The sequence below is a fragment of the Anser brachyrhynchus genome (genome assembly GCF_964034855.1).
Source record: "Anser brachyrhynchus genome assembly, chromosome: 3".
Lineage (NCBI taxonomy): Eukaryota > Metazoa > Chordata > Aves > Anseriformes > Anatidae > Anser > Anser brachyrhynchus.
The window spans coordinates 94,388,500-94,413,698 of record NC_137696.1 but is presented as its reverse complement, the minus strand read 5'-3'; the positions used below and the strand labels follow the sequence as shown (position 1 = coordinate 94,413,698).

The following is a 25,199-nucleotide window of genomic DNA, read 5'->3' as shown; positions in this document are numbered from 1 at the left end:
TTTCTGGTATTCTCCATCACTGCAGATAAATTAGGAGGTAAAGACTGTCTGTGCATACATTTAGTAATGAAAAATACGAGACCCATTGCCACTGTCTTGATTTCTGTAAGATGAAACTTGGACATATGCGGAATGTTTCATTATTGTGGTACTAACACTTTTTTGTTTTACCACAGATTTTTTTTCAAAAGTCTTGTCTATTTTAAAATAACTTTAAAGTTGAGAAAATGTATAAGCAGATTAGTAATTCAAGAGGTTTCTGATCAAATGGCAAGTGAAGAATAAATAACAGCAAGGCACAGCGTACCAATGTTAATTAACAACTACAGTGCAACTGAAACCACATACGCACAAAAATAACAGTTTCATATGTGCATTTTACCTGGGGAAAGACATCTATATTCCAATATAGTAGTTTCACTCTATAATATAAAAATGCTAAATTCCACATTTAAATACCTATTGAAAAAAATTGTAAGCTGTCATTACATAAAGTTAATAAGAACACCGAGACTTTACCTTCTGCTACCATTGAATTTGCCTGTGCATGCATTATCATTGTAACTTTTAGCTTTTACAGTATTGTAGTAAAAGGTTGTGGTTTTTTTTAAGAAAAAATGGAAAAAAATAAGAATATATACTTAATTATGAGTTTATCTAGTTAAGTCTATCTGTTGGCTAAACTAAGAGTAGTGAGGAGGACTGAGATCCTGCTTTTGCTAGAAGCAGACTTACATTATCTTGATGAGCAGGGGAACACATCTGTTTACATTGTGAGGGTTGAAAAACTTCCATGAACACAGAGACATTTCTGTTTTTGAAGAAAATGCACATTATCTAGAAAATAAATTCAGAACTTTTATTTTATTCTATTGCTTCAAGGATCAGGTTATTGTTCCTAATCTAAAAGCAATGGTTACACTTCTCTCAACAGCCCAGTTTCTATTTCAGTTTACACCAGAGACATCCCCTGACTTATGGCTGAAATCCTTGCTGTGTTTCAACCAGCATTTTTTCCCTATTTTTTTTTCTTCTGTCTTCTGAAGAGTAATGGAAGCCCCTGGGGCTGAGGTTGCAATGGCCTCACAGTTGTTGATAACCATACAAATTGTACAGTTACATGTGTTGGCAAGAGGCTTGAAAGGAGAATGAGGTGGGAGAAGGATATAAGTAAGTGGGAGGGAAAATGGGAATGTAAACATTAAATGGAAAATATAGAAACATAAGGAATAAGGAAGGAAAAGAAAATGTTAGATTATAAAGAAGAAAGTGGTGGCAAAGGACAGAGCAGAGAGACTGAGACACAATGGCAGAGTAGGAAGGGAAATCCTGTGACATCTGAGATTGGAGGAATCAGTGTATCAGTAAGTGTTTACATTTCAAACCTGATATTTATTTCAGTGTGTAAACTGAGGGCATCTTCTTCAGATGTCAAGATCATTGCATAGATCAAAAAAATGCATACCTAACTAAAACAAATGTTCTTTTCACTAATCTCATTGTATGGCTGGTGTGAATTATAATATTGAAAATTAAATTTCAGATACTGCTGATGGTAGGAACTATGAGGTGTTTGCTTTAACAGCAAATGGGCTCTACCTCTAAGTGTGTAGTTATGTTTATGAAATAGTTTTTTGAGACATGAGCAGTGTGTTTATTTGATTTAAATGACCAGCCTAGCTGTGAAATTTCAACAGTTTTTTTTCACAAGATATTTCAAAGCCTCTTATAATTGTAATGCTAAATGTAACATGCATTTGAGGATTTATTCAGGTACATGGAAAAGAGCAAGTCTGAAATATTGCAGAGTCTATATACAGAATTTATATGGGATTTAATGGATTGGAACTTTAGTCATTCCTTTTCCCATTTTGTATTGATTAGTTACAAGATAATTCCAAGTTATCAGGTAGTGGTAACTTACCTGATGTTATTCATTACCTCAGGTACAGTCTTTATCTGTACATGCGAGATATTATATAGGACCCTGTGTCAAAAGTGTGCTGGATTGACAATGCTCTCTTAGTTTTAGTTTTTCTTCATAGTTTTGTATGTGGAAGGATGTGTGTTTGTTTTCTTGTTGGGTTGTTTTGTCTTTTTAATTCATGCCATTGAGACATCAGTCTAAAGAGAAGGAAACTTGAGTTTCCTTGTGGGAAGGCAGAGCCGGAACCTGTAGGATTTCTCTGTGGTCCATCACCGAGTTATAGGTTGGCTGTTTGCTGTGTTACCTTCTTCTGGGAGGAACAGGCAATGAGATACATGCAGATGTGTTTGCTGTAATCTCACTGCTCACCAGGTGTCATTTCTCTCTCAAATTTTCCATCCCTAATTCCCCTCTTCTCCATACTTCTTATTTTCTGTCTCATTCCCTCAGCTACACACCAGTTTTTGTCTCCCATGCTGGTTCCTCTTTCTCTCATTCTCCTAATCAGTGTAGATTTCTTCATTCCAGCAGCTGATCTTTCTGCTAGACCAGCAGGGATTACATTGGCATTTGGACCAAGCACGCCTTTTCAGGACTCAGCTCATTGCCATCACCTTGAGCATCTCTTAGAAGCAGGGATCCTCAGTAAGAGTCTTACTGCCAGGGCAAGCCAGGAGATAAGTTTAGGAAGTGTAAGGGTTTAAGAGTGCATACAGCAAAGGGAACAGAATCCTATTTTCATAGCGCTGTGACTGGACTTAGATATAAGCTGTCACTGGTGAAATGGCTTTGAAACAAAACCCAATTTTTATCCTTGGTGTAGGCATCTGCATAAATGTTGTCTCATATACATTTTTTAATTTTTTTTTTAGGATAATTTGTAAATGTATGGTAGTTTTATGAACTAGACAGTCCCTTGGTTACTCTGTATTTTGTCGAAAAGATGTGCTGGGTATGTGCAGGGGCACTTCATTTGTCTGGAGAAATAAAAAAAACAAACAGTGAAATGCTATCACAAGATGGCTTTATGGTAATTTCTGAAATAATGGATACAGTATTATCATTTACAAAATGTTGCATTGTTGGGAAGCCCAGCAATAACAAGAACGGCACAGTTAGAAATTTACTTTGTCACTCTCCAAACCTGAAATATTTCAGGTTATCGTATACTTGCAACGTATGCAATTATTAAACTGCTAATAATTTTGCTGCTAATTATACTAACATAATTAATCATTTAACTGCATATTTTAATGATGCTTTCATCAGTGTTCCTTCAGAACTCTATTTCTGTGTTGGGTCTCACTGCAGAAAGATAGTTAAATGGAGTACTAGCCTACTCTAAGTGTTGTTAGCTTGTGTTCACTGCTTGAGATGCAGCTACAGTTTTTGGCCAACTTTCTGCTGTATTCAGTGCAGTTCAGCAATTCCACAAGCAGGGGGATGTGTGTCTGCGGCAGTGAGTGTTCTGCGGTTTATGCTTTTGGAAATGGATTTATAATCTAAATTGTTAACTTCGGTCTGAAATATCCACACTGGCCCTGCAGCCAGGGTTTGCAATGTTCTTTGGTGGAGGGGGGCATGGGATGGTGTGCCTGGAGCTAACAACTGAACGGTTTCTTTTTGGCCCTGATGTTTTAGGGGTCTGCTACCATGTCTTTCTAGAAGGGGACTTCCAGCCCCACGAACGACTGAACAGCCAGTCATTAGGGGAAAACATCACGCTCGCTCAAGGTCGAGTGAGCACTCTAGTATCAGACCCTTATGCTCTGTACATCACCTAGCGCCCGGAGGGTCGGCGCCACCTTCTCCACTTCTGACAAGGTTGCTATTACATGTCCAGCACAGCTTTCATGTTCTGCCTCCCAGGTGTCAAGTGTGGTGTTGTACTTTCCTGAGCATACATGGCGCATTCACTCATTCTGGCACTGTAGATTATCCTCTCTTCATGGTATTTACACTTCTCCCATATCCTTTATGCTGCCTATCTTCACCATCCAGATGGTACTTCTTCCCGTTGATCTTAAATAGCTATGCAAAAAAAGTTGGCTGTTTCATCCTTCCATTGTTGTGTTTTGTTTCGTATCCATCTGAAAATTATCAAAGTATTTTGCTTGAACACTGTGCAGGAAATCACATCCTTCTCTCACTTCTAACTCTCAAAGGGAAAGTCGGTTGATCTACATAGTATGAAAGCTACCAGTATTTTGATTTTGTAAAAATGTGTTACTTAAAATTGCAAGCTACCTACCTGTACCTTTAGCATGGTAGATAAACTGTGCTTATCCACTGTAGTGAGTGTGATATGACCGTAACTGGCAAGGATGTTTAATTAGCAAGCTGTCCCTCTCAGCAGTCTCCTCCTTCTCACCTTTGCTTTGCTTTCTTAAACTTGTTCCCCAGTTATTAGCAAGGGCCCTATTGCTTTTAAATGCAAACTTGCCAGTGTTCCAAAGGTGCTCGATGTGTTAAAGGTGCTGTATGTGTGTTTAAGAAGCCAAGTAGCCAAGGTGCTCTGAAACAGTGGTAGCTAGAATTTAGCCAAAGTTAAGGTGGTTAGAATATTTGCTTAGGTAAGAGTATTAAAAATCTTAGACTGTGAGTGTGTACATGCACATACACACAATTTCTGTCTCTCTCACACACGCACAGACACACAAATACCAAGGCTAAAGGTCTTTTTCCTTGTTTAAGTTCAGGGGAAAATAACATGTTATCCCATTAGATTCTTGCTGTCCAGTTCTCTGTGGCCTGGTGCAATTAATGCATCAGCACAAAGGGAACACAAAAGTTAGTAAAATGCAAAGGTGGCATTTTGGATTGTCTTTGTACCAGTGCAGGAGAACAGTACAGTTGTACTCCCAAATTGTGAGTCATAATCATAAATGGTTCTTAGAAAACTGATTGTAGTTCAGTGGTTTTTGACTAGAACATTTTTAAAACAACAACAGCAAAAAAGATGGAAAATGTTTGTCCTTAGTTGAAGGCAGTTAGAGAAGATAAAGGTGAAGCCATATATGTTTGCTAGTTATCCAGACGTGAGTACATGCATATGGCATATACCAAGTGCAAACTTCCTCAACCCCATCTTCTCTATATGCAATTCAATATGTGTTTAAAACTTAGACTATATGAATTCTCTTCCTTTGGGTTATTTGACTTTTATGTTCATTTCATCTGCAGAATACATCAACAAGGAAGTCCCACACAGTCTCCTCCTGCAGACACGTCCTTCAGCAGTCGCAGGGGAAGACAGCTACCGCAAGTTCCAGTAAGAAGTGGCAGTATAGAGCAAGGTATCAAATAATGAGCTTATGATAGCTCTAACTCTTTGATTTTTTACCTTTCTTCACTTTACTTGAAGTCTGCTTTCATAACTACATGTTAAAAGCTGTAATTCTGCCAAACAGAAGAGAATGAAAGCGTATTTGTAGTCTGGAAAGTCTAGAAGATTTTTAACTGGTGGACTATTACACATGGTTTAATTGCCTTAATTTTCTAGTAGCCTTTTATATTTGTCTACTTTAAAATTTCTATTAGAGCTGTGGTGGTTTCCATGGGCACATCTAGTTTGTATTCAGACAAAGAAATCAGAGGCAAAGATTTTGACAACATTTTGACAGTGTTATTAATGTATTATTTTGTGGTTTATATTAATTGATGTGCATTGTTAACATAGATTAATGATAAACAAATATCATATTATCAAACATACTGTCTGGAGTGAGACAGATTCAGTGAGTCTGAAAGCATGAAAACAATCACCACAAGAAATGTGAAGGCACAGGTCATCAGCTTTTCCATTCATAAGAATAAACTGCTCAGGCAATGAGTGCTGCTCTTTTTTGAAAAAGACCATGTAGACCTAGTGGCTGTAGAAGATGTTCTTTTCAAATATCAAATAGGTATAAATATCACTGTTTCCTTTTCTAGCAACATACTGTACATAGAGTATGAGCTATTATATTAAAATGAAATTAGTTTTAATTCCACAGTGGGTAATGTGTTTACATTCAGGTTTACTTCTGTGTTTAAAACTTCTGTTTTCTCATTGAATACAAGCAACAATTGAGATTGCCATATACTGCAAGTTTTTCTTCTATGTGGAAATGAAAGAAATGCTTCTGCTGCTGATGTGTTGTAGTGCCTTATAGAACCCTTTACAGACTTCTTTCGTAAATAGATAATGTTACTGACCATGACCTTTTTATCATGTTAGATTACCATACATTTTTGTATGAGGTACAACAGCTTGCATTAACATACAGTCAGCTTGCGTTAATTTTATTGGCTTGAGCTGTGATGGCATACTACACTTTAAACTAACGTGTTCTTGTTTTATACATGTGGTTATTCTGAATGATCGGTAATCTAGTACAAGTAGTTTTTATTCATTTAAAACTTTACATTTGAGTCTTCTCATTATATTTCATAGTGAAATAAGGACTGTCTGGATTGTAAACTAGTTACAAACTGCATTTACAGTTTTTATTTCTACATGTGAGTAGGTTGGGAGCTCTTTAGGGAAATGTAATGAGAGCTGAATTTCAAACTTCTTTCATGTTTCTTCTGCAGTTCCAGAAATTGGTACAATATATAATGATGAATCAGTTTTTAATTTATGTTGGCTTTCCTGTGGGTATTCCTGTTATCTTTCAGCTGTTCTTGGTAACTAGTGCGTTGAGAATAAAATGCTAGTTTATGTTTTGTTAAAGATGTTGGAAATGAAAGTAGAACTTGACATAAAAATTAGTAGAGATGCGTTGTATGCAGAAGAGCAAAGAAAAAGTGAACTTTAAACAGAAGGTTGAAGCTACTGTTGGTTTAGAAACTTGTCAATGCCGTGAATATCTGTAAAGTAATGCTGTTTCACTGAACTCTTATTTACATTTGTGGTTCATATGCTTGCGTCTTATGTAGAAAATGAACAAGTAGGATATGACATATCATTTATTTTGTTGTTAATTATCATACTGCCTATGTCACTATGGCCATATAACTGTATATGGAATTGAAGGCGAAGGAGATTTTCCTCTCTAAATAGTATTTTGGTTTTGTCTGACTGGCTTGTCCATTTGAAAGGAAGGTTTTCCAGTTTTACCCATGTTTAACACTTTGTTCAAGCTGAGAATGTATTTGCAGGGAAGTACTAAAGTTAGTAGATTTTATAAAATAATTTTAAAATGCTTCTGAAAGTATCTTCTGAAATAAGTATAGCAGTGTGTATAAACTTCAAGCTTCTGCAGGAAAGTGAATTCAGCTTTAAAAACATAATATTTGTTCTGGTTTACAGTATCAAATTTTGATGTCACTTTCACCTTTTTAATCCCTATCAAATGAGTTAAATGGAGTGGCTAGAAGTTATTTTACCCTAATGTAGGATTGAATCCAAATATATCTGTCTGTGAAAGAGTCTCACTAACTATACTTGGAACTGAATTGTGACTTAATGACTTAAATTCACAGTCACTACGGGTATAGATGAGGCCAAAATCTAGTGCAACCCACAAATGTTGTAGGAAGAAGCATTTCAAAATTCTTTGCATTTTCTTCATTTAAATATAAAACTATTTACTGCTAGTCAGCATTGACATCCTGTGTTTCAAGGAAATCTGGTGTGATGTAAGGTATAATTTGTGTAGTAAATTTTGTAGTTTTCTTTTTCTTTTTCTTTTTCTTTTTCTTTTTCTTTTTCTCTTTCTTTTTCTTTTTCTCTTTCTCTTTCTTTTTCTTTTCTTTCTCTTTCTCTTTCTCTTTCTCTTTCTCTTTCTCTTTCTCTTTCTCTTTCTCTTTCTCTTTCTCTTTCTCTTTCTCTTTCTCTTTCTCTTTCTCTTTCTCTTTCTCTTTCTCTTTCCTCTTTCTCTTTCTCTTTCTCTTTCTCTTTCTCTTTCTCTTTCTCTTTCTTTCTCTTTCTCTTTCTCTCTTTTTCTTTTTCTTTTTCTTTTTCTTTTTCTTTTTCTTTTTCTTTTTCTTTTTCTTTTTCTTTTTCTTTTTCTTTTTCTTTTTCTTTTTCTTTTTCTTTTTCTTTTTCTTTTTCTTTTTCTTTTTCTTTTTCTTTTTCTTTTTCTTTTTCTTTTTCTTTTTCTTTTTCTTTTCTTTTTCTTTTTCTTTTTCTTTTTCTTTCTTTTTCTTTTTCTTTTTCTTTTCCTACTTCTTTTCCTATTTCTTTTTCTTTTCCTATTTACATAGTCAAGAGGCATAGAGGAATCCAGTAAAGTAATCTTATTACTCTTTGAAACCACCATTTTGGAAAAAATGAGAGTTAATGAAGAAGCACAAGAGTGGTTGTGGTTTTTGTCTCAAGGAAGTGTGATTTTTTTAACTGTTTTCTATCATAAGTGATAATATCCATGCTAATAAGGTTTCTTCTAGGACTGACACAGAATCTTAAGCATTCAAATTTATTTCATTGTAAAGTTTAGAATGAAACAGTTTCATTGTTTCTATCAAATAATGTTCTCTTAATTACCCTTTTGTTTGAGTATCATAAAAAGTCAACTTGTGACTTGTTTCAGTAGGTCCTTGACAGTAGTTCCACTGTATAAAAGACCACATAGAAGAAAGCCTTACAGAAGAAACCGAAATAATGGTCTCCATTCTGTTAGAGATAAGGGGTTGGTACTACTGATCAGGAGCAGAGAAAAATCTTAAGTAGAGAAAAAAGTCTAGTCTAAGGATTATCTTTTCTTTAAAACCTCAAAATAGCATAATTACACACACTCACAAAAACAAATAAACCAATAACAACAACAAACCCAAGCTTCTTAGTGGTTCTAAAGGCTGCTTTGACGAGTTTGGAAAAAATTAAAAACATGCTAGGTACTTTCACTTGGAATGGTTCTAACTAATAATATTTTTAGCAACTCCAGTACATACAGACTCTTTAAAGCAGTTACAGTTACAGGAGCCTATACTCCTGTGGTTTTTGGACTACATGATCTTTATTTTAATCCCAATGATGTTCAAGGAATGTATGACTATATGTGTTTCCTTTGCAACCCTGTCAGCAGTAATTCCCAGACTGCAAGACACAGTGGATTGTTATTGCAACTAAAGGTCTTGTGATTCTTGAATATGAAAGTTAGTCTGGCGTAGGTGTGTCTCTGTGTGTTTTCTGAAAGTCACAATTCAGTAGTCATTACCTTAACTTATGCTACTTAACAAGCATTATTTATTTCTATGCTTTATCTGACAATTTCATAAAATGACCTAATAATGAAGATATTTTGATTCAGTGACTAAAGCAGTGAAAATCTAAGTTATAAGGGCAATGCTGTGCTCTCCATGTCATCTTGTGCCAAACTGTAAGAGATTTGCATCAGTGTTTCTTATTTGCATCATGTTTGAGTGGAACTGTGCAAATCACTTAAGAAAGTTGAGGGGCGGGAATTCTGCATTGACTTTATTTTTCGGCTGTTTATACAACAACATTGTTGCATGGTTTTTAAATGATACTTTTATACAAAGCATATTTCTGTGATATATATACTTAGTCCATTCTCTGTCATAGCAACTATCAAACCTCACAGTAATTTTCACTTGGATAGGGTGGGCCTCTACACTTCTGCGTAACGGTTAATCATGAATACTGCCTGAAGCTCTATAGCATTTTTCTGCACTACAGTAGATGGTACTAGGGATAATATTCAGAAATATTACATGTGAAGAAGAAAAGACATGTTATGTACTATTGAAGTCTATGAACCAACAAGCTAAATGTGTGATGATGGTTTGTAGTATAAAAATGAGCTAACTCAACCAAAGCAGGTCTTTCTCCCTGTGTATTCTTCTATTTGACTCTTCACAGAATGGTTTCATTTTCATAGTCTCTACAATGTGGTTTCATGTTTCCGAAGTCATATAATGACAGTAAGGATTGTGATAATCAGCAGCCTATTTACTTATAAAGAGTATCTGTAAACATAACTGAACTAGTGTGTTTGTATGTTTTCAGTGACACCTGTTTACAGCAACAGGCCTTACGCAGTGACCTTTAGAAAAATGAAGCTGTGACCAGCATTAAGTGTTGCTGTATGTTGGCCCATGTCAGAAAAAGCTGCGTAATCCTTGTACATAGCCTGTATGCAGGTTGAAGTGCATGCGTGTGTGTGTGCTGCTGTTTCATGAAGGAAAGCTGCACTGAAGTCTATATTGGTAATGAATGGGGCTTATTGGTAATGAATGGGGTTTATTTTTATAAAGTGCATATGCATAATATGTATATAAATATATGTACAAATCTTCAGTGGTAGTTACAACGTACAGGAATGAAATGTTTTCATGCCCAATGTTCCTTTTAACAAAAAAGAATCAGAATTTCGTATGGAAAATCAGTGTGTTGTGAAATAATGGATTAGAGTTACAAACATCTTTTTATATTTAATTAAGATCTTTAAATATAACTAGAGAAAACTATTCATTGTATATGTACTTGATCATTGAAATGTTATTGCAGTGAGAGTCTGGCTTGAATAATGGTATAAGATCAAACCCTTGCAGTTAAAACCATTTTTAGATCCATCAGTGAACGGCAAAAGAAAAAGAATAAGTCATTTCAATTTAGCTTTTAGTCTTCTAGCATTGTTTGTTTTGTCTCCATATTTCTGGTTTTATTTTGAAATTCTTAGGTGACACTGCATATTTTGAGGCAGCTTGTGGAATCTTTACCCTCACAGGAGACTTTTCTCTCAGCATTGCTAACTCTTGCAAATTAATTCAAGCCTCATAATCTTTTATGTTTTCAGTTAACAGAAAATAAATTTGTCACACTCAGTATTACAGAAAAGGCTTCAGAATCTAAAACAAGGCTACATGGTTCAGGAGTTAGAATGATACTTAAAGCAATTTTAAGATTTTGTCATTTGTAACTTTGGGTATGACAATACTGCTTTAGTGGAATATTTAAAGAGTCCACAATCTGGATCTCAGTAACTTCATTGTTCCTGTTAATTTTAAAGAAAAAGTCATAGGCTTTATTATTTGTCATAGTTTATCATTTTAATTTTCTACATTACTTTTACATGTGTTGGAGTACTGCCTACTGTACATGCCATTGTCACATGTAACACATTTCTTTATCTAACTTTAAATTTGCTGATTTCTTTTTCTGTTCCCATCATTCCGTGCATTTAATTCATTGAAGAACAAGAGAATTTTAACTCTTCCACAAAAGGTAAATATTTATGTGATTTTTTACAAATGTTTGGCAACTGTTTATACTGGCTTTTCTCTTAATATATTCCATGTCAGTATATAGTATTTATTTAACAGTATTTAACAGGTGAAAAGGATGTTTATTAAGTATCTGTATGCTATGTTATCCCTCTTTAGAATCTGAAAGTCATTTCTCTTGTGATTTCTAATTTTCCCATGCAAATGCGATATGCTAGACTTACCAGGAGTAGTCATAGCATTTTACATGGCTCAGAAGCTGCTTGATTGATTTAAAGTTCATTCAAAGACTAAGATTTTACCTAAGCTCTTCTTGAGCTCTGCATAACAGCTGGTTCTAATACAATTGTGATGATGCAGCCATGGCTCTTTGCATCTGTGAAGGATGTTTCATAGGTCGGGGCTTAGGAACAGTTGAAGGTGCTGATGGCCAGAAACTATCCTTCCTATGCAGAGACATTCTGAAGACAAGTTAGTTCAATATGAGCTGTATTTTATTTGCATGACAAGACCTTGACACTCAGAAAGCTGGGGGTGTTGTAGGGCAGGTTTCTGCGGGCAGGCAGACAATCTGCACGGGTGTAGCTTTGACCTCCTATGAATTCCCCCTAGCATGTGCTGATACCAGTGAGTCAGTGAATGCAAACAAGGCTGTGCCATGAAGTGAGAAATACAGCCTGTCACATCCCCACCAAGGTATGTTGCAGAGAGGTCCCATTTTTATTTTTTTTTCCAAAAGTAGCAGTCATCTCAAAGTCAGAATGAACCTCGGAGAGAAAAAAGAACAATTTAACCCATTTTCATGTTAACAGCAAAATACTATACTGCATGAACATTAATACAACAGATTAACCTTTTCTAAATTCTACTTGAGTCCTCCAGATTTGGGGAAATTCTGATCTCAATACAGTCTTTGGTGGGCCAAAGCCAAATTGTGCATTCAACTTGAAACAGAATATCTACTACAACTTTACGTTGTGAAAGGATGGATCCCACTCATGTGTTCATACTTCCTTAGGTAAAATACAGCAGCTGTTTTACTAGCTATGAACTCCAACATCCAAGACAATAATGGGGAATATGTTTTCACAATAACGTAAAAAATAAAGTGAAAAATAAATAGTATTTAAATTAAGTATAAGCAATTGCAGATTATGTTGCAGTGTTAAGTACGTACTGTGAAATGTCTTAAGAAAGTGTTAAGAATGGTTAATTTTGTAATTTATTTCTGTCGTTTTTGATTTCTTCAGTATCTATATTTCTTTCAAACAGAACAATACAAATTAATTATATCAGTTTATTGTTTGTGACTCTTCAAGTTCACAAACCTTGCTCTGTGATTTGGACTGCAGTGGATGTTTTACTGTTTAAAACAATTGATTTTATACAGATAAACTAGAACATGCCTGTAAGAGGTTTGTGAAAGCTCATTTCCACAGGATTTGGATGGATTTGGCCCAAGTTTTGGCAGTGTTTAGAAGGTGGTGGGATCTCTGGACACCTGGGTTCCTCTGGCTCACAGGAGCATAAGGCTGACCGCAGATGCAGCCCAAAGGCAGAAAAAAGTTGGGCAGATGAGTTGCTGGGGAAGTGGAGTGGTGGCAGTTCTGGGGGGCCATGCATAACCTGAAGTTCACCTGACTTACATTAGTAAGTCACCTCTGACTTTCCCCAGCACAGTATAAGAGAGAAGAGTTGGTGAATGGGAGATGGAGATGGGGGGTTACAGGATGTTATATGGCAAAAGACATAACTGTGAAGGAACGAGTATACTACAGGTGTGAACAAACCCCTGCACACAAGCTTACAGAAGACACAATACTTTCTAGTCAGGTAGAGGGACAAGAGCTGCAGGACATCTCCCTCACTATCTACAATGTGTAGCTGATATATACTTTTTAAAGTCACATATTTAGAGAAGGGGTTAACAAGTTCTTTATCTTAAAAACAAATTGATTTTTCAGTGTTACTAACCTTATATTTCAAAACATCTATTTGCTCATGATTTCAAAATTTTGTATTTTTGGTTTGTTTGTTTTTGTTTTGTTTTTAATTTCCCAGTTTAGCTTTCTGTGGATTTTTAAAGTCCTAAAAATTATCACAAGGATACTTCTTATGTGCATAATATTGCAAAATTCAGCCTGAAGGCTGAGAAGAAATAACTCAGAGGTTCTCTGTTATTTCTGAAATGCTTCATCCTAGTCCACCAACAGCATCAGTTCCCTCTCTTCTATGAGTGCTCCCTTCCCCTCTCCCCTTCCCTTACCTGCTGCGCTGGGGAATTCTCCCATCCAAGTCCTGCTGCTGCTTTATTCCCTTGCCTTTGCTCTGGATATTGCCTCTGCCATTTCTTCTCCAGCTTTTACCTTTCACTGTCTCAGTCCAGATACTGCTTCTTTTTCCCCAGTTTCCAAACACAGAACGTCTAAGCAGCACAGGGAGGGCAGCACTCCTGACTTTTCAGTGTGGAAAGGCATACAGGCCTCTGCACTGCATTGTAGCTCTTTGTCACTGTTCAACTTTTCATCTTAGTGTGAAGAATATGTAGACTGAGAGAGAACATGTTGGATCTCTGTTGGCTTCTGGGGTAAGTGCAGTTCCCTGTTGCCCTGCCAAAATGTGATGTTTCCTTGTACACAAATGGGGAGAAAACCACATGGGGGCAGAGTAGCAATCTCCGTTGCTAATTGGCAGATCTGTACCTTAGTAGTCCTGGCAATAAGCAATATATTCCTCTGGTTGCTGCCAGCAATCCAGTATTTGTTGTAGTGCTTTTGGATGTCCTGAACCTCAGATGTCCTGAACCTCAGCTTCTTGAAAGAGCTAGTGAAATCCATTTTTTAAAAAATTCCTGGTCATTTAGAGATATGATGGGAGTTAACAGTGCTCTTAGAAAGCTACCACAAAATAGTTTTTATGAAATAAATTTTCATTTCAACTTACTTTTCAGTAGCTGCATTTGTATAAGCAAATATGTAAGACTTTTAGACTGTTTCACTTAGTTTGCTTCATAAAGAAAGCTGTTAAGGGTTACAGACATCTTAACTACTGATGCCAATTTCTTCTTATTTTTTAGCTTACTCCAACAATTAATAGTGCAGGTGGATGCATCATCCCTGGAAGTGTTCAAGGCCAGGCTGGATGGGGCTTTGAGCAACCTGGTCTTGTGGAAGGGCAGGGGGGTTGGAACTAGATGGTCTTTAAGGTCCCTTCCAACCCAAACCATTCTGTGATTCTGTGACTTGGAGGATTCTGTGTTTGTTGCAGCTGTTACCATTACATGAACTAGTATAGCCAATGCTAAGATACCCGTAGGTTTTCTGTAGTTCTAAAAAGACCAATGTGGTTATCAGCTTTAATCACAGATCAGGTAATGTCACCTGTGGTTCTGGCATTAAACCCATATTTGGGTTTTAGCAAGAATGACCTTTTAGAAAGGTATTTTCACTTAATCACTGCAAGCAATGAAAGTTTGTTCCTATGCTTAGCCACTTGGTTTTTTAAACATGTCATATTACTTATTTGACTTTAACTTCTTCCTAACTACTGGACATTATTGAACCTGTGTCTGTTCAACTGAAGAGCCTTCTACTCTTAGAAATCTTCCCATGCGTAAATAATTACAGCCCCCATCAAGTCACATATCTGCTTTCTTTTTAGTCATTTCCTAAATCTCTTTCTGCAAGACTGTTTTCTGGACTTTATAAAATTCTCATTACTTCTCCCTTAATCTTCTTCAACTACAGTATGCTTGGAATTACAGTCTTCCTAAAATATCTGAATCTATTGACCTTAAGTTGAGTATCTCCCAGTCCCCATGTTTTCTTTTCAATGTCCTAAAATTCCCTTTCTCTTTAAGACATTTAGGAATTTGCTGTTCTTTTTGTAACCATAAAGAAGTGAGAAAGTTTATCTTCATGTTACCTTGCCTTCTCTCTTGCATTATTACTTGCTGCAAAGCAGCTGGTCTCCACTTCCAAAATTGTGACATTTTGCTGGAGATGCATGTGTAGCACAGGCAGTAGTTCAGTGTTGGGTGGAAGATGATTTTCCTTAGAATCTGGTGATGGTCAAGAATCCAAGATGGTCACACGGCTACACAGGAAGTAGTTCCAGTGCTAAAATAATCATAATCCCTTTTTTCAAATGTATGAACGAGTTCTTTTGAAATATTATTTATTGTCAAGACTCAAAGTTTTTCAAATTCTGCAGAATTAGGCTGTCTTTGATGATCATTGTAATGTGAAAGAGGTGGATATCTAAATGTGTAAACTTGCAAATTAAAAACTAGAGAGCTATAAAAGACAAGCTCCATGCTAGTTCAGTATTGCTGCCTAGGGTACAGTCCTTATTTAAATGAACCCATGTTTCATACATTAAGTGATCAGTTTAGTAGATGGGCACTAAATGGCATTATGCCATTTAAGAAATTATGCACATAATATATAGCTTAGTCCTTCTTTCAAACCTTAAAGAGGGGATTTAAAAAACTCAAGATGAGTTTCTTTTGCACTTCTCACTACTGCTAGTGCAGCTTTGGTAGTGCTCACTGACTTTCATAAAACTGGTCTTAGTCTGGTTTTGATACCAATGCAGGTTGAAGTTATTTTAAAGTCAGATTTTGTGCATTGTTAAATTCACATTCTTTGGATGGCAGAAATATGCCATATGTGGCATTCTGTCTATCTACTAATTTGGTGTAATATTTCTAAAAAAAAAAAAGAGAAAAAAACTAATAAACTTTTTTTATCTGCCATAACACATATTTTTAGTATAGTATATTGCTTATGGTTCTGCTATTCTGTACATATATTACATAAGGTAGCATATATTCTGAATGGTTAGTATTCTAGCTAAGTGTAACCTATCATCGGTTGAACACCAGATAGGGGTTGAAATATATACTAGTTCACTGAGGACATAGATAGAGATGAGGGATGTCAACTACTTGATGCTATCAGATGTAATTCTATAAACCTTACCGTAGTGCTGACATATTAAAAGGAGTATGTAGTATATTGGATAGGAACTCTTTATCAGGAACTTCATTGATAGGACAAGGAGTAATGGTTTAAAAGTAAACTGGTTTTAAACTAAATAGTTTTAAAATAAAAGGTAGATATAGATTTAGAAAGAGGGTAGATTTCCATTAGATATAAGAAAGAAAGTTTTTATTCTGAGGTTCATGAGGCACTGGCACAGGTTGCCCAGACACGCTGTGGATGCCCCTTCCCTGGAAGTGTTCAAGGCCAGGTTGGATGGGGCTTTGAGCAAGCGGGAGGTGTCCCTGCCCATGGCAAGGGGGTTGGAAGTAGGTGATCTTTAAGGTCCCTTCCAACCCAAGCCATTCTATGATATAAATTCTTAGTAAACAGATAATCTCTTGGAAAAATTAAGAAATGGCCATCTCCTTTAAAATGAATACATAAATTTATTTTCTTGGAGGGTAGTTTGCAGGCTGAAAATAAGAACTGTAGTTGTTTATTTTTTATCTCCTGTTAGTAACATAGTATGGATTTGCATATTTTAGACAATCAAAATACAGCATGTATTTTTTATGCTTTTAGTAAAAAGAGAGAATTTCTTTCCCTATGATGGAATCATGTACCAAGAACTGCCTTTAATGTTAATCAAAACTTCTATTATCACAAGAAATACATGCAGAATTTTTGTGAGATTATAAGTAAAGACAAACAAACAAACAAAAAAGCCCTCTTCCATTAGGTACTCACGTTAAATTGTTCTTTTTTTCATGCCATTATCGCCTCAGCAAAGATTAGAAATCTAGATGTTAGTTGTACTTGCAGCATATAACAGAATCCTTCAAGATGTGTCATGAATTACAGGTGTACATGAATTGTACATGTACAATGAATACATGAAGTACAGGGTGCACAGTCTTCAAAACGATGTTTCTTGAATGACATCTGAGGAAAAGACCCAGGTAGAGCTGGTAGGCCTCTAGGATAGGAGATGGTCTTAATCTTTGTGAGATCATATCTTTTTGCTCTGAATCCCATTTACAGTGGAAGGCAGACGGGACTTAGCGAGTTGAATAATAAACTAAGTGATAACTATGGGAACTTATGTCTGTTTGATGGAAAACCATTCAGAACTACACTGGGCAGTTAATTCTTGGTAGCTTGCTGGGTTGACCCCAGCCAGCAAGTAAGCACCCACAGTCTGTTTGCTCCCAGCCTCCTCCACAGCTGGATGGAATTGCTGTGAGAGAACTGGAAGAACAAAAGTGTGTAAAAACTTGTGGGCTGAGTTATAGACAGTTTAATAAGTGAAAGGAAAAAAAAATTAAAAAAAAAAATAAAAAAAGGAAAAAAAGCAAACTGCCAAATGATGCAAAAGCAATTGCTCACCACCTCCCACCAGCAGACTAATGCCCAGCTCATCTCCATGGAATGGCTACCTTGGAAAGACAGTATTATTGCTGACCATGGCGTTAAATGGCATGGTCATTTAACCTCCTTTGGTGAGTTGGGGTCAGCAGTCCTTGTTGTGTCTCCCCCTGGTCGCTTCCCACCCCCAGCCTAGTTGCTGGGGGACAGGATGAGAAACAGAGAAGCCTTTGATGCTGTGAAAGCACTGCACAATAATATCTAAAACATTGGAGTGACACAGATGTGAAACACAGCACTGTATGGGCTGCTGTTAAGAAAATTACCTCCATCCCAGCCAGACCCAGTACTCTTGGCATTACAGGAATCAGAATGGTTTCTAAATATATTAATGGGGTTGAAGAATACTATTTTGATTCCATTTGTATGTCTGTCTTTTCTCTCCTGCATGGCTTGATTGTTTATGTACATTATTGTTGTACAAGCTTCACAAGGCGTACATAAGAAAACCCCTTAAACTCCTTGGTTCTAAACTTCCACCACTTATTTAAGCAGTCCACTTCATGATCTTTCTGTTTTCAGTACTTCTTTTACTGATTGATCTCAGATCTGAATCAACAGCTCTTAAAGCAACAAGGGTGATAGCTCTTCAAAGTGACTTCTGACACCAAAACCAGTGATGTGTTGACACAACTGACATTGGTGGTAGCTGTACCACTAATTGGAGATGCTTGTGGTAAATCTTCATATTTAGAATTATATGGCCACAGCAAAATTTAGAGGTTTGGGGATTACAGTGCTTCAATATGTACTTACGGTGTAGTCCTACCTCTCAAGAGTTCCAGGAAAAGCATTCTGTAAATACTGATGTTCTAAAAGAAAACAGATCCGTATTTTTTTCAGAGACAGGTTAAGTTCTTGTAGTATTGTTTTATGTCAAATTTTCATTACCTGTGGTAACCAGCTGTGTTCCAAGAAAGTACTGTGATTGTATGGTGATGTCACTTATGGTTGTTACAGCTTCTGCTCATGTGGTTTTGCTACTGTGTTAGATTTTTTTTTTCTGCTTCTTGTAATTAGCATGTAAAGAGTAGACCAGTCTACTTTTCAGGCAGACAAAATTTTCCATCAGAACTAGGTATAGCGTACGCTCAGATGTGCATGGTGAGCAAAGCTGGAAAGAACATAGTTGTATTTTCTAGAGCAGACTTTCATTTCACCCAATTGCTTGCTTAGAAGTAAGTCTGAATATTTTTTGCTAATGGCACATTTTGCTCCATGCACAAAACTAAATTTCTCTCTTAGAATATTTAGATTAATTTTACAGTCCTCATCAATTGTTCTCATGTTACTTTATATAATGATATCCAGTAATGGAAAACATACGTGTGTGGTTAAGGATTTAAACACAAGTAAAATCAAGAATTACTAAGTCAAGGTTGACAGTTTACTCAATCTTGACTGTAGTAGTTTTTGTGCATACTCACTGGACTAGGGTCTCTTTAGATAATAGAATATTCTTTTTCAGGTATCGTAAATAATACAGATTAACACTTTTCCGTATAAATTTTTTAGTATAATATACAGTTAACAGGGTGAAGCACCTAACAGTCACGCAGTGAAAGGGTTATTTTTAGAGTAACCTGTGCACAATACACCTATAGGGCTAAATTTTTAAAGGGGTCTCAATATTCCCTCTGATTTTTATATCCTCAGTCTCTTTCATGCATGTATGATAGGATTAAGATATCTGAGTTTTTGACTTCAGTCACTAATTGACGTATCTTAATCCTTTCATATCTGTCCATAAAATAAGAGGCCATCTTTAAAAATTTCACCTAAAGTGCTCAATTTTGCCTTCAGATACCTCCATGCAACTTCCATTGAAGTAATTGGAGCTGTGCCTGCATATCTGATGGTGGAACTGGACTCATTGCAATTAAGGTACACATTTACCAACATAATTAGTCATCTGGAATAATCACTGGGCCCAGTGTGACATTCTGCATGTGCAGAATTTCCTAGATTGGACCCTCTGCAGTGTGGGAGGTTGAAGATTATGGTGATAATTTTATCTCTTGCCTTAAATTTGTAGCTGTAGCAGAACTTGAATGAAATTTGCTGTACTTAATTTTCCTATTTTTAAATATGAAACGTGGAAGGAGGACATGAAAACAACATATTTTTCACAGCGTGATATCTTTGTATATTTTTTCATATCCAACCAGTGCACAGATAATCCATGATTTCCACAAACACATTATGGGTGGTATGTGCGTGCACAATTGTGGTTTGTGCAAGAGCACACAGTTTAAAATATCCGACACTGAGGACACCGCTTTCTTTTTGTGTGTATTTGTGCTTGCAAAGCACAAAATAATAAGTAGATGTGTAAAGAATCACACAACTAGCAGCATAAAACCCACATAGGGTAACTTTGGTACCTCTTGATTCATAATCCAGATCTGTAAACATCATGATAGCGTGCCTGTTTTCCCCTAAGTTAAAATTTTGTGTTTTGTGATTGAAAATCAGTTCCATGCAGCTTTTAAATTGGTGTCTGTCTCCTGTCACTGGTCTGGGAGGGGCTGTTTACAAAAATCTTGACTTTTAAAACTAATCTTTGGAGAGAATCATGTAGGTCCATGATTGACCTAAAAGCAGAAAAAAGATTTTGCAGGAGTTTTCCCAAATAAAACACCCATTTTGAATTTATGACCACACAAAAAATTCCAGCTAAAAGAAGTCGTTCTTCTCGGATGTTATAAAAACCTATGTGAAAACCTATGAACATACTGAGTGCTCCAGTAAATTAGAATAGTGACTGGTGAATATTTGTGTCTAGTTCTAGAACTGTTATGAAATGCCAGTTTTCAAGGTTTTGGTTTTATTGGTATTCCTTTGCATTTGTAGTGCCACCAAGTTTAAGAATGGCAGAATATGCTGTTCCCTCTGAAAATTATGCACTACCACAAAGGTTAACTTACTTTAAGGAAGCTTTAGCCCAAGTGCTTTCACACCAATCTTTCCTTTAGTGCAAAGGCATCTTCCTGTGGCAAGCACAGCCAATGTTAATTGTTATAACTTCTTCAAATTGAAGAAGATGCTGTTTATAACATCAAAACTTCTTGAAGGTTTAAGATTAATTTTTAAAAGAAACATTATCACAGGGGAATTTAAAATACAAGAAGATACAATACAATTTCTTTGAAATAGAAATAAGCATTAGAGAATAAAGTAGCATTTTTAAAGGACTTTTTGTTAAAAAAAAAGAACTAGAAAATTTACTGTATTTTTACTGTGACAGGTTGAATGGAGAGATTATCTCTTAAAATAATGTTTAGGTACGGTGAGCAGTTATGTTTTAATACAGTAATAGGACTTAATTACTTTCAAAGTAAATTTTAATACCTGTTTAATGCATTAACTCTCAGAATGCTACTGTAGTTATTTTCTACAGTTAAGTATATACATGGTTAGGTGGTCATAGATTTATGCCCTCTGCATCTAGAATGATTAACAGGTTTATAATTCAGCCTACCACCTAAATTCTTTCAGTCTTTCCGTAACTGTTGCACCACCTTGATAATGTATAGAAAACTGGGATGTCTGCCCATTTTCAGGTAGAAACTCCTGGCAATGGAAGTGGTTGATTTCTTGACATTAGTGTTCCTTTGTGATGTGTTTACACCCTGCTTGCTCTACATGTTTGTACATTTCTTTGTTTTGTTGAGATGGAAATAAGTTAAAATTGTTGCTAAACCAATTTTTTTTTTCCAAAAGTTTTTTCTCTCTTTTTAATTGATTTTCATTATGTGTTTTTGCAGCAAGCTTAGTAGTGGAGGAGCGAACGAGACAGATGAAAATGAAAGTGCACCGTTATAATCAGACATCAGGGTCTGGTTCTAGTCAAGAACATGAGCGTGAGCAATATACCAAGGTAAAGTTAGCAGTATTCAAATGATACTTTGACTTGAAAATTGAAGGCATAAACATGTTTATTTAAAATATTATATCACCCTCAAGAACATTGTGTTATAAAGCCTGACAGAGGTGTCTTCACATAATAGCTTTGTAACATCATTTTCACCCCCATTTGACGTGCTTTAGACTTAGTCTTTGATGTCACCTAAAATGAATATGTGAAAAGCAGAACACATGAAAAACAGTTCAAGGAAGAAAGATCCTGTTAAACAAAGCTATGTCACCTTGAGGTTTGGAAACCTCAGGCCTGCAAATCCATGGAGGCTGAAAAAGGCCATATGACATTGTAATGTAATATTTTTGCATCTTAATAATGTCATAGATAAAGTATTTCCTTTCTGGAAATATGTCCCGGTTACATTGATCTTGTTTTCTAATAATAATGTAAGCACTTCCTTTGATAGTTGTGGATATGAAATTACATGAATGAAGAGATAACATATATTTTTTTCTTGATAATGCTGAAATGATATCCCCCAGCCTTGTAGGTTTAAAACCATGTAAACCTCTAAGCAATCTGCTAAAGATCTCAGAGATCTGTGCTGTCTCTCACAAGTCAAGCTGTGGGGGGCCGGAGCTGTGACAGGCTAATCTCATTTTGCTCTGTGAAGCCTAAGAAAGGGGGAACATCTGCAGGAGTAATGTGCATGGGCAATGTTTGCTTAGATTTTGTTTCCTTTTTAGAGTTGCAGCACTGCTTTTATGTAGTCTATGAGCAAAACCAAAACCAGCCGTCAGGTGGTTGTGAGGGAAGCGTTCCTGCAGTGCTCTTCTCCCGCTGCCGTGGAGGCCTACAACATCGTGGGGTGTTTACAACGAGCCACCACGGGATGGCACTGTGAATGTAAAAGTTCGAATGCAAAAACTTCAAGGACATGTTCAACTATGAATTAAAAATAAGGTCTCAGAATAGTAGCAGTTGGAAGAAAATTACAGCTTTTATAAATTTAGACTTTTGTGCCTAAAGAGACACATTTCCATGAAGCTCTTCATATCAGTAAGAGCTAAAAACTTGTATTACATTACTTGTATTACATTTTAAAAGAGATGATCTTTCCATTTGTGAACCAGTGCCACACAGAAAACATCAAACTGTCTGTCACTCAACAGCTGAGGACATCAGGATGCTCCTGGCATTTATTAGTAGTGCAGAACCAGGCTTTTTGTCCTTTCCCCTTCAGTACCACTTCTCTTTGTTTCACAGACTTGATGCTCCTGGAGGCCCAAGTTGAAATAATGGGTAATGCAAGGTACTCAGCAGTACAGAAAAATCAGAAATTCACTTAGGAATGGGTGGTAGGCAGTTAGGCATCTACCTTGTACCATCTAACAGATTTGAAAAAATTGTTGAAGGTCTTGTTACAGTTAAATATGGAGACAATTTTAATGAGGATGTTTCTTTCTTTGAGACCACCTCACTGTGAACATACAACTTAAATAAATAGAACAGTTCTCAAAGGGAAGAGAAATAGGCTGTAAGTCCTCAATTACCAAATTACCAGGTATTAATTCCACACAAAAAATTGGGATGGGCAGCCTTCTCTAGGTGGCCCTGCTTGAGCTAGGGGGGTTGGACCAGATGACTTCCAGAAGTCCCTTCAACCTTGACCATTCTGTGATACTGGTCAGAAGCCAGAGTTTGCATAGTAATAAGGGTATTTCCTAAATAAAAGGCCAGATTTCTGATTTGCATTTTTTTGTGCTTACGGATTGGTTCAAATTTCATATTTTTCCACTATGAGAAAAAAAATATTTTTAAAATCCTGACTCTTTTTAGTATTTATCGTAAATACTATTTATGCTCATCATAAATATTGTTTTTGTTCCTCAATATACTTCTCTGACTAAGACTAATGTAAATCTGATGTTTGGTTAAATGGTTGGAAAACATCAAACTGCAATTTTACCAATTTCACTTGTCTTTCTGCGTCTAGCAGTTTCTGTTATTAACTTTTAGTTTTTAAATGTATGTGGAAATGAAATCAAAATTGAAATTTCAGCATGATGGGTACTAGATGGAAAGAACTCTGAAATATATATATTTTTAAATCTATGACTAAAACTTTGAGGAAGCAAATTCTCTGTCCACTGTTATAAGAAAAGTATTTTGGTGGTACGTTGTGTTCTGACAGATATGTGCTCCTTTCCATGCTAAAAAAGTATTAAAGAGAATGAGTTACTTTTTTTGGACTTTAAATACAAAAATCTTTAACTTCTTATGTATTTTCTACATCATCTTTTGTAGTACGATGAGCCAATCTATAATAAATTGTTAACTGCTGAGAACAAATTATATTAGCACATTCTAACACTCTGTACTATATTCAGTGATGTAGCTGTTTGCTTCATATTGCTATGGTGATAGTAGTCACTTTGATGAATATGTTGTTAAAGCAAGCCTAGTGCTGCTATCTTTCTTTATCCTCAGAAGATGTTGAAGGAATCAAGAAAAATAGACCAGAGAGATGAAGATGAGACAGTTCTAATGAAAATGTGGTTAAGTCATGGCAGGTGATGCAGTAAAGCTAATGAGTGAAAGCACTTAAGGCTATATCTAATTTCTGGTGCCAAAATCGGTGAAAAGTCTTTGCAGGAGCAAGACTTACTTTAATTTAAGAAGAAAAATTGTTCAGTGGTCTAACAGACATTTTAGAATAGTGAGAAAGAAATATTAAGTAGCTGTTAAATAAAGCAGAATTTGTTCCTCTTTAAAATAAATACTTCTTTCTTTCCTCCCTTTCTTTCCTCCCTTTTTTCCTCCCTTTGCCTATTTCTTCAGAAAATATATATTTATATATCTTAGAGAAATTACACTGTTGTACACTGAGAATATATTCTCTTCAGCTTTTCAGAGCAATTGGCTCACATGGATTCAATCCTTCCTCTATTTTAGCATTTGCATATATGCATGGTATATTACACCCAAACTTCTTCAAACCTTTCAAAATTTTTTCATCTGTAAGGTCTGGATCTTCCTTGCAATAGTGAATTACATGTGTAAAAAATTAATTTCTTAAATTTAAATTTGTTTCCTCTTGTACTGAAAAAAAAATATTTTTTCCCAAGAGGTTTCCCCATGGCCTTCACAATTTCCAATCTATCTGGTTCATTTCTTCCATTTTTGTAATTTATCCCATTCAGTTTCTTAATATTTGTAGTCTCAGTAGGAGACTAGGACTAGGACTAGTTTTTCAAGCATACATGGTGCAGTTAGTGAGTAAACATTTTCAAACATTCGGGTTTTAAACATCTGTTAATGGATTTTGAAAAAGTTAACTGCTGTGCAGTGTATGTGTATAGGTCTTGATGTTTCTTGTACTCTAATTGTTTTAAGATCCTCAAAAACCTCACATCCTTATTTCCTTCAGTTTCAGTGAAAGAACTCCATAATTCATCTAAAACTCTTACACCCTAAAAAGCCAAGTGGAAAAACAAACAAACAAACAACTCTGGATTTGGCAAAAGGGTTTAAAGAAGGACTTTAAATATCCGTTTTCCTTCCTTCCTTGTATATTGATTGGTAAGGGTGTAGTGGCTACTATCACTGTTATATATATTTGCTGTTTAAGTGTTTGGGAGAATCAAAACACTTTGGTGGCATAATTCTGCATTTGCACAGATGTAAATGACAGAATATCTTAATTATGCTCTTAATTAAAAAGTCAGTAAGTTTTCATTACAAATGCCACACACAGAACACAAATACCATGCTACAGCTGTTCCAGCTTTCCAGAGAATGTGCAACACATTTTTTATTTTTTTTTTAA

At 35.8% G+C, this 25,199-nt stretch overlaps 1 protein-coding gene across 45 annotated transcripts in view; it reads left to right on the top strand.

Moving 5' to 3' along the window:
- The window catches only part of RIMS1 (regulating synaptic membrane exocytosis 1), a 318,659-nt gene that overhangs the window by 222,958 nt on the left and 70,502 nt on the right, over positions 1-25,199 (top strand). For 18 of the 45 annotated variants that reach the window (XM_080587685.1, XM_080587707.1, XM_080587696.1 and 15 more), the window contains 3 exons: positions 5,111-5,223; positions 11,070-11,099; positions 21,276-21,388. In XM_080587685.1, coding sequence (XP_080443811.1) covers positions 5,111-5,223; positions 11,070-11,099; positions 21,276-21,388 — 256 coding nt within the window. Of the gene's footprint in view, positions 1-5,110; positions 5,224-9,911; positions 10,082-11,069; positions 11,100-11,710; positions 11,795-19,311; positions 19,393-21,275; positions 21,389-25,199 lie in introns of those variants that run through there. The other 27 variants (XM_080587718.1, XM_080587686.1, XM_080587721.1 and 24 more) reach the window with 7 other exon arrangements.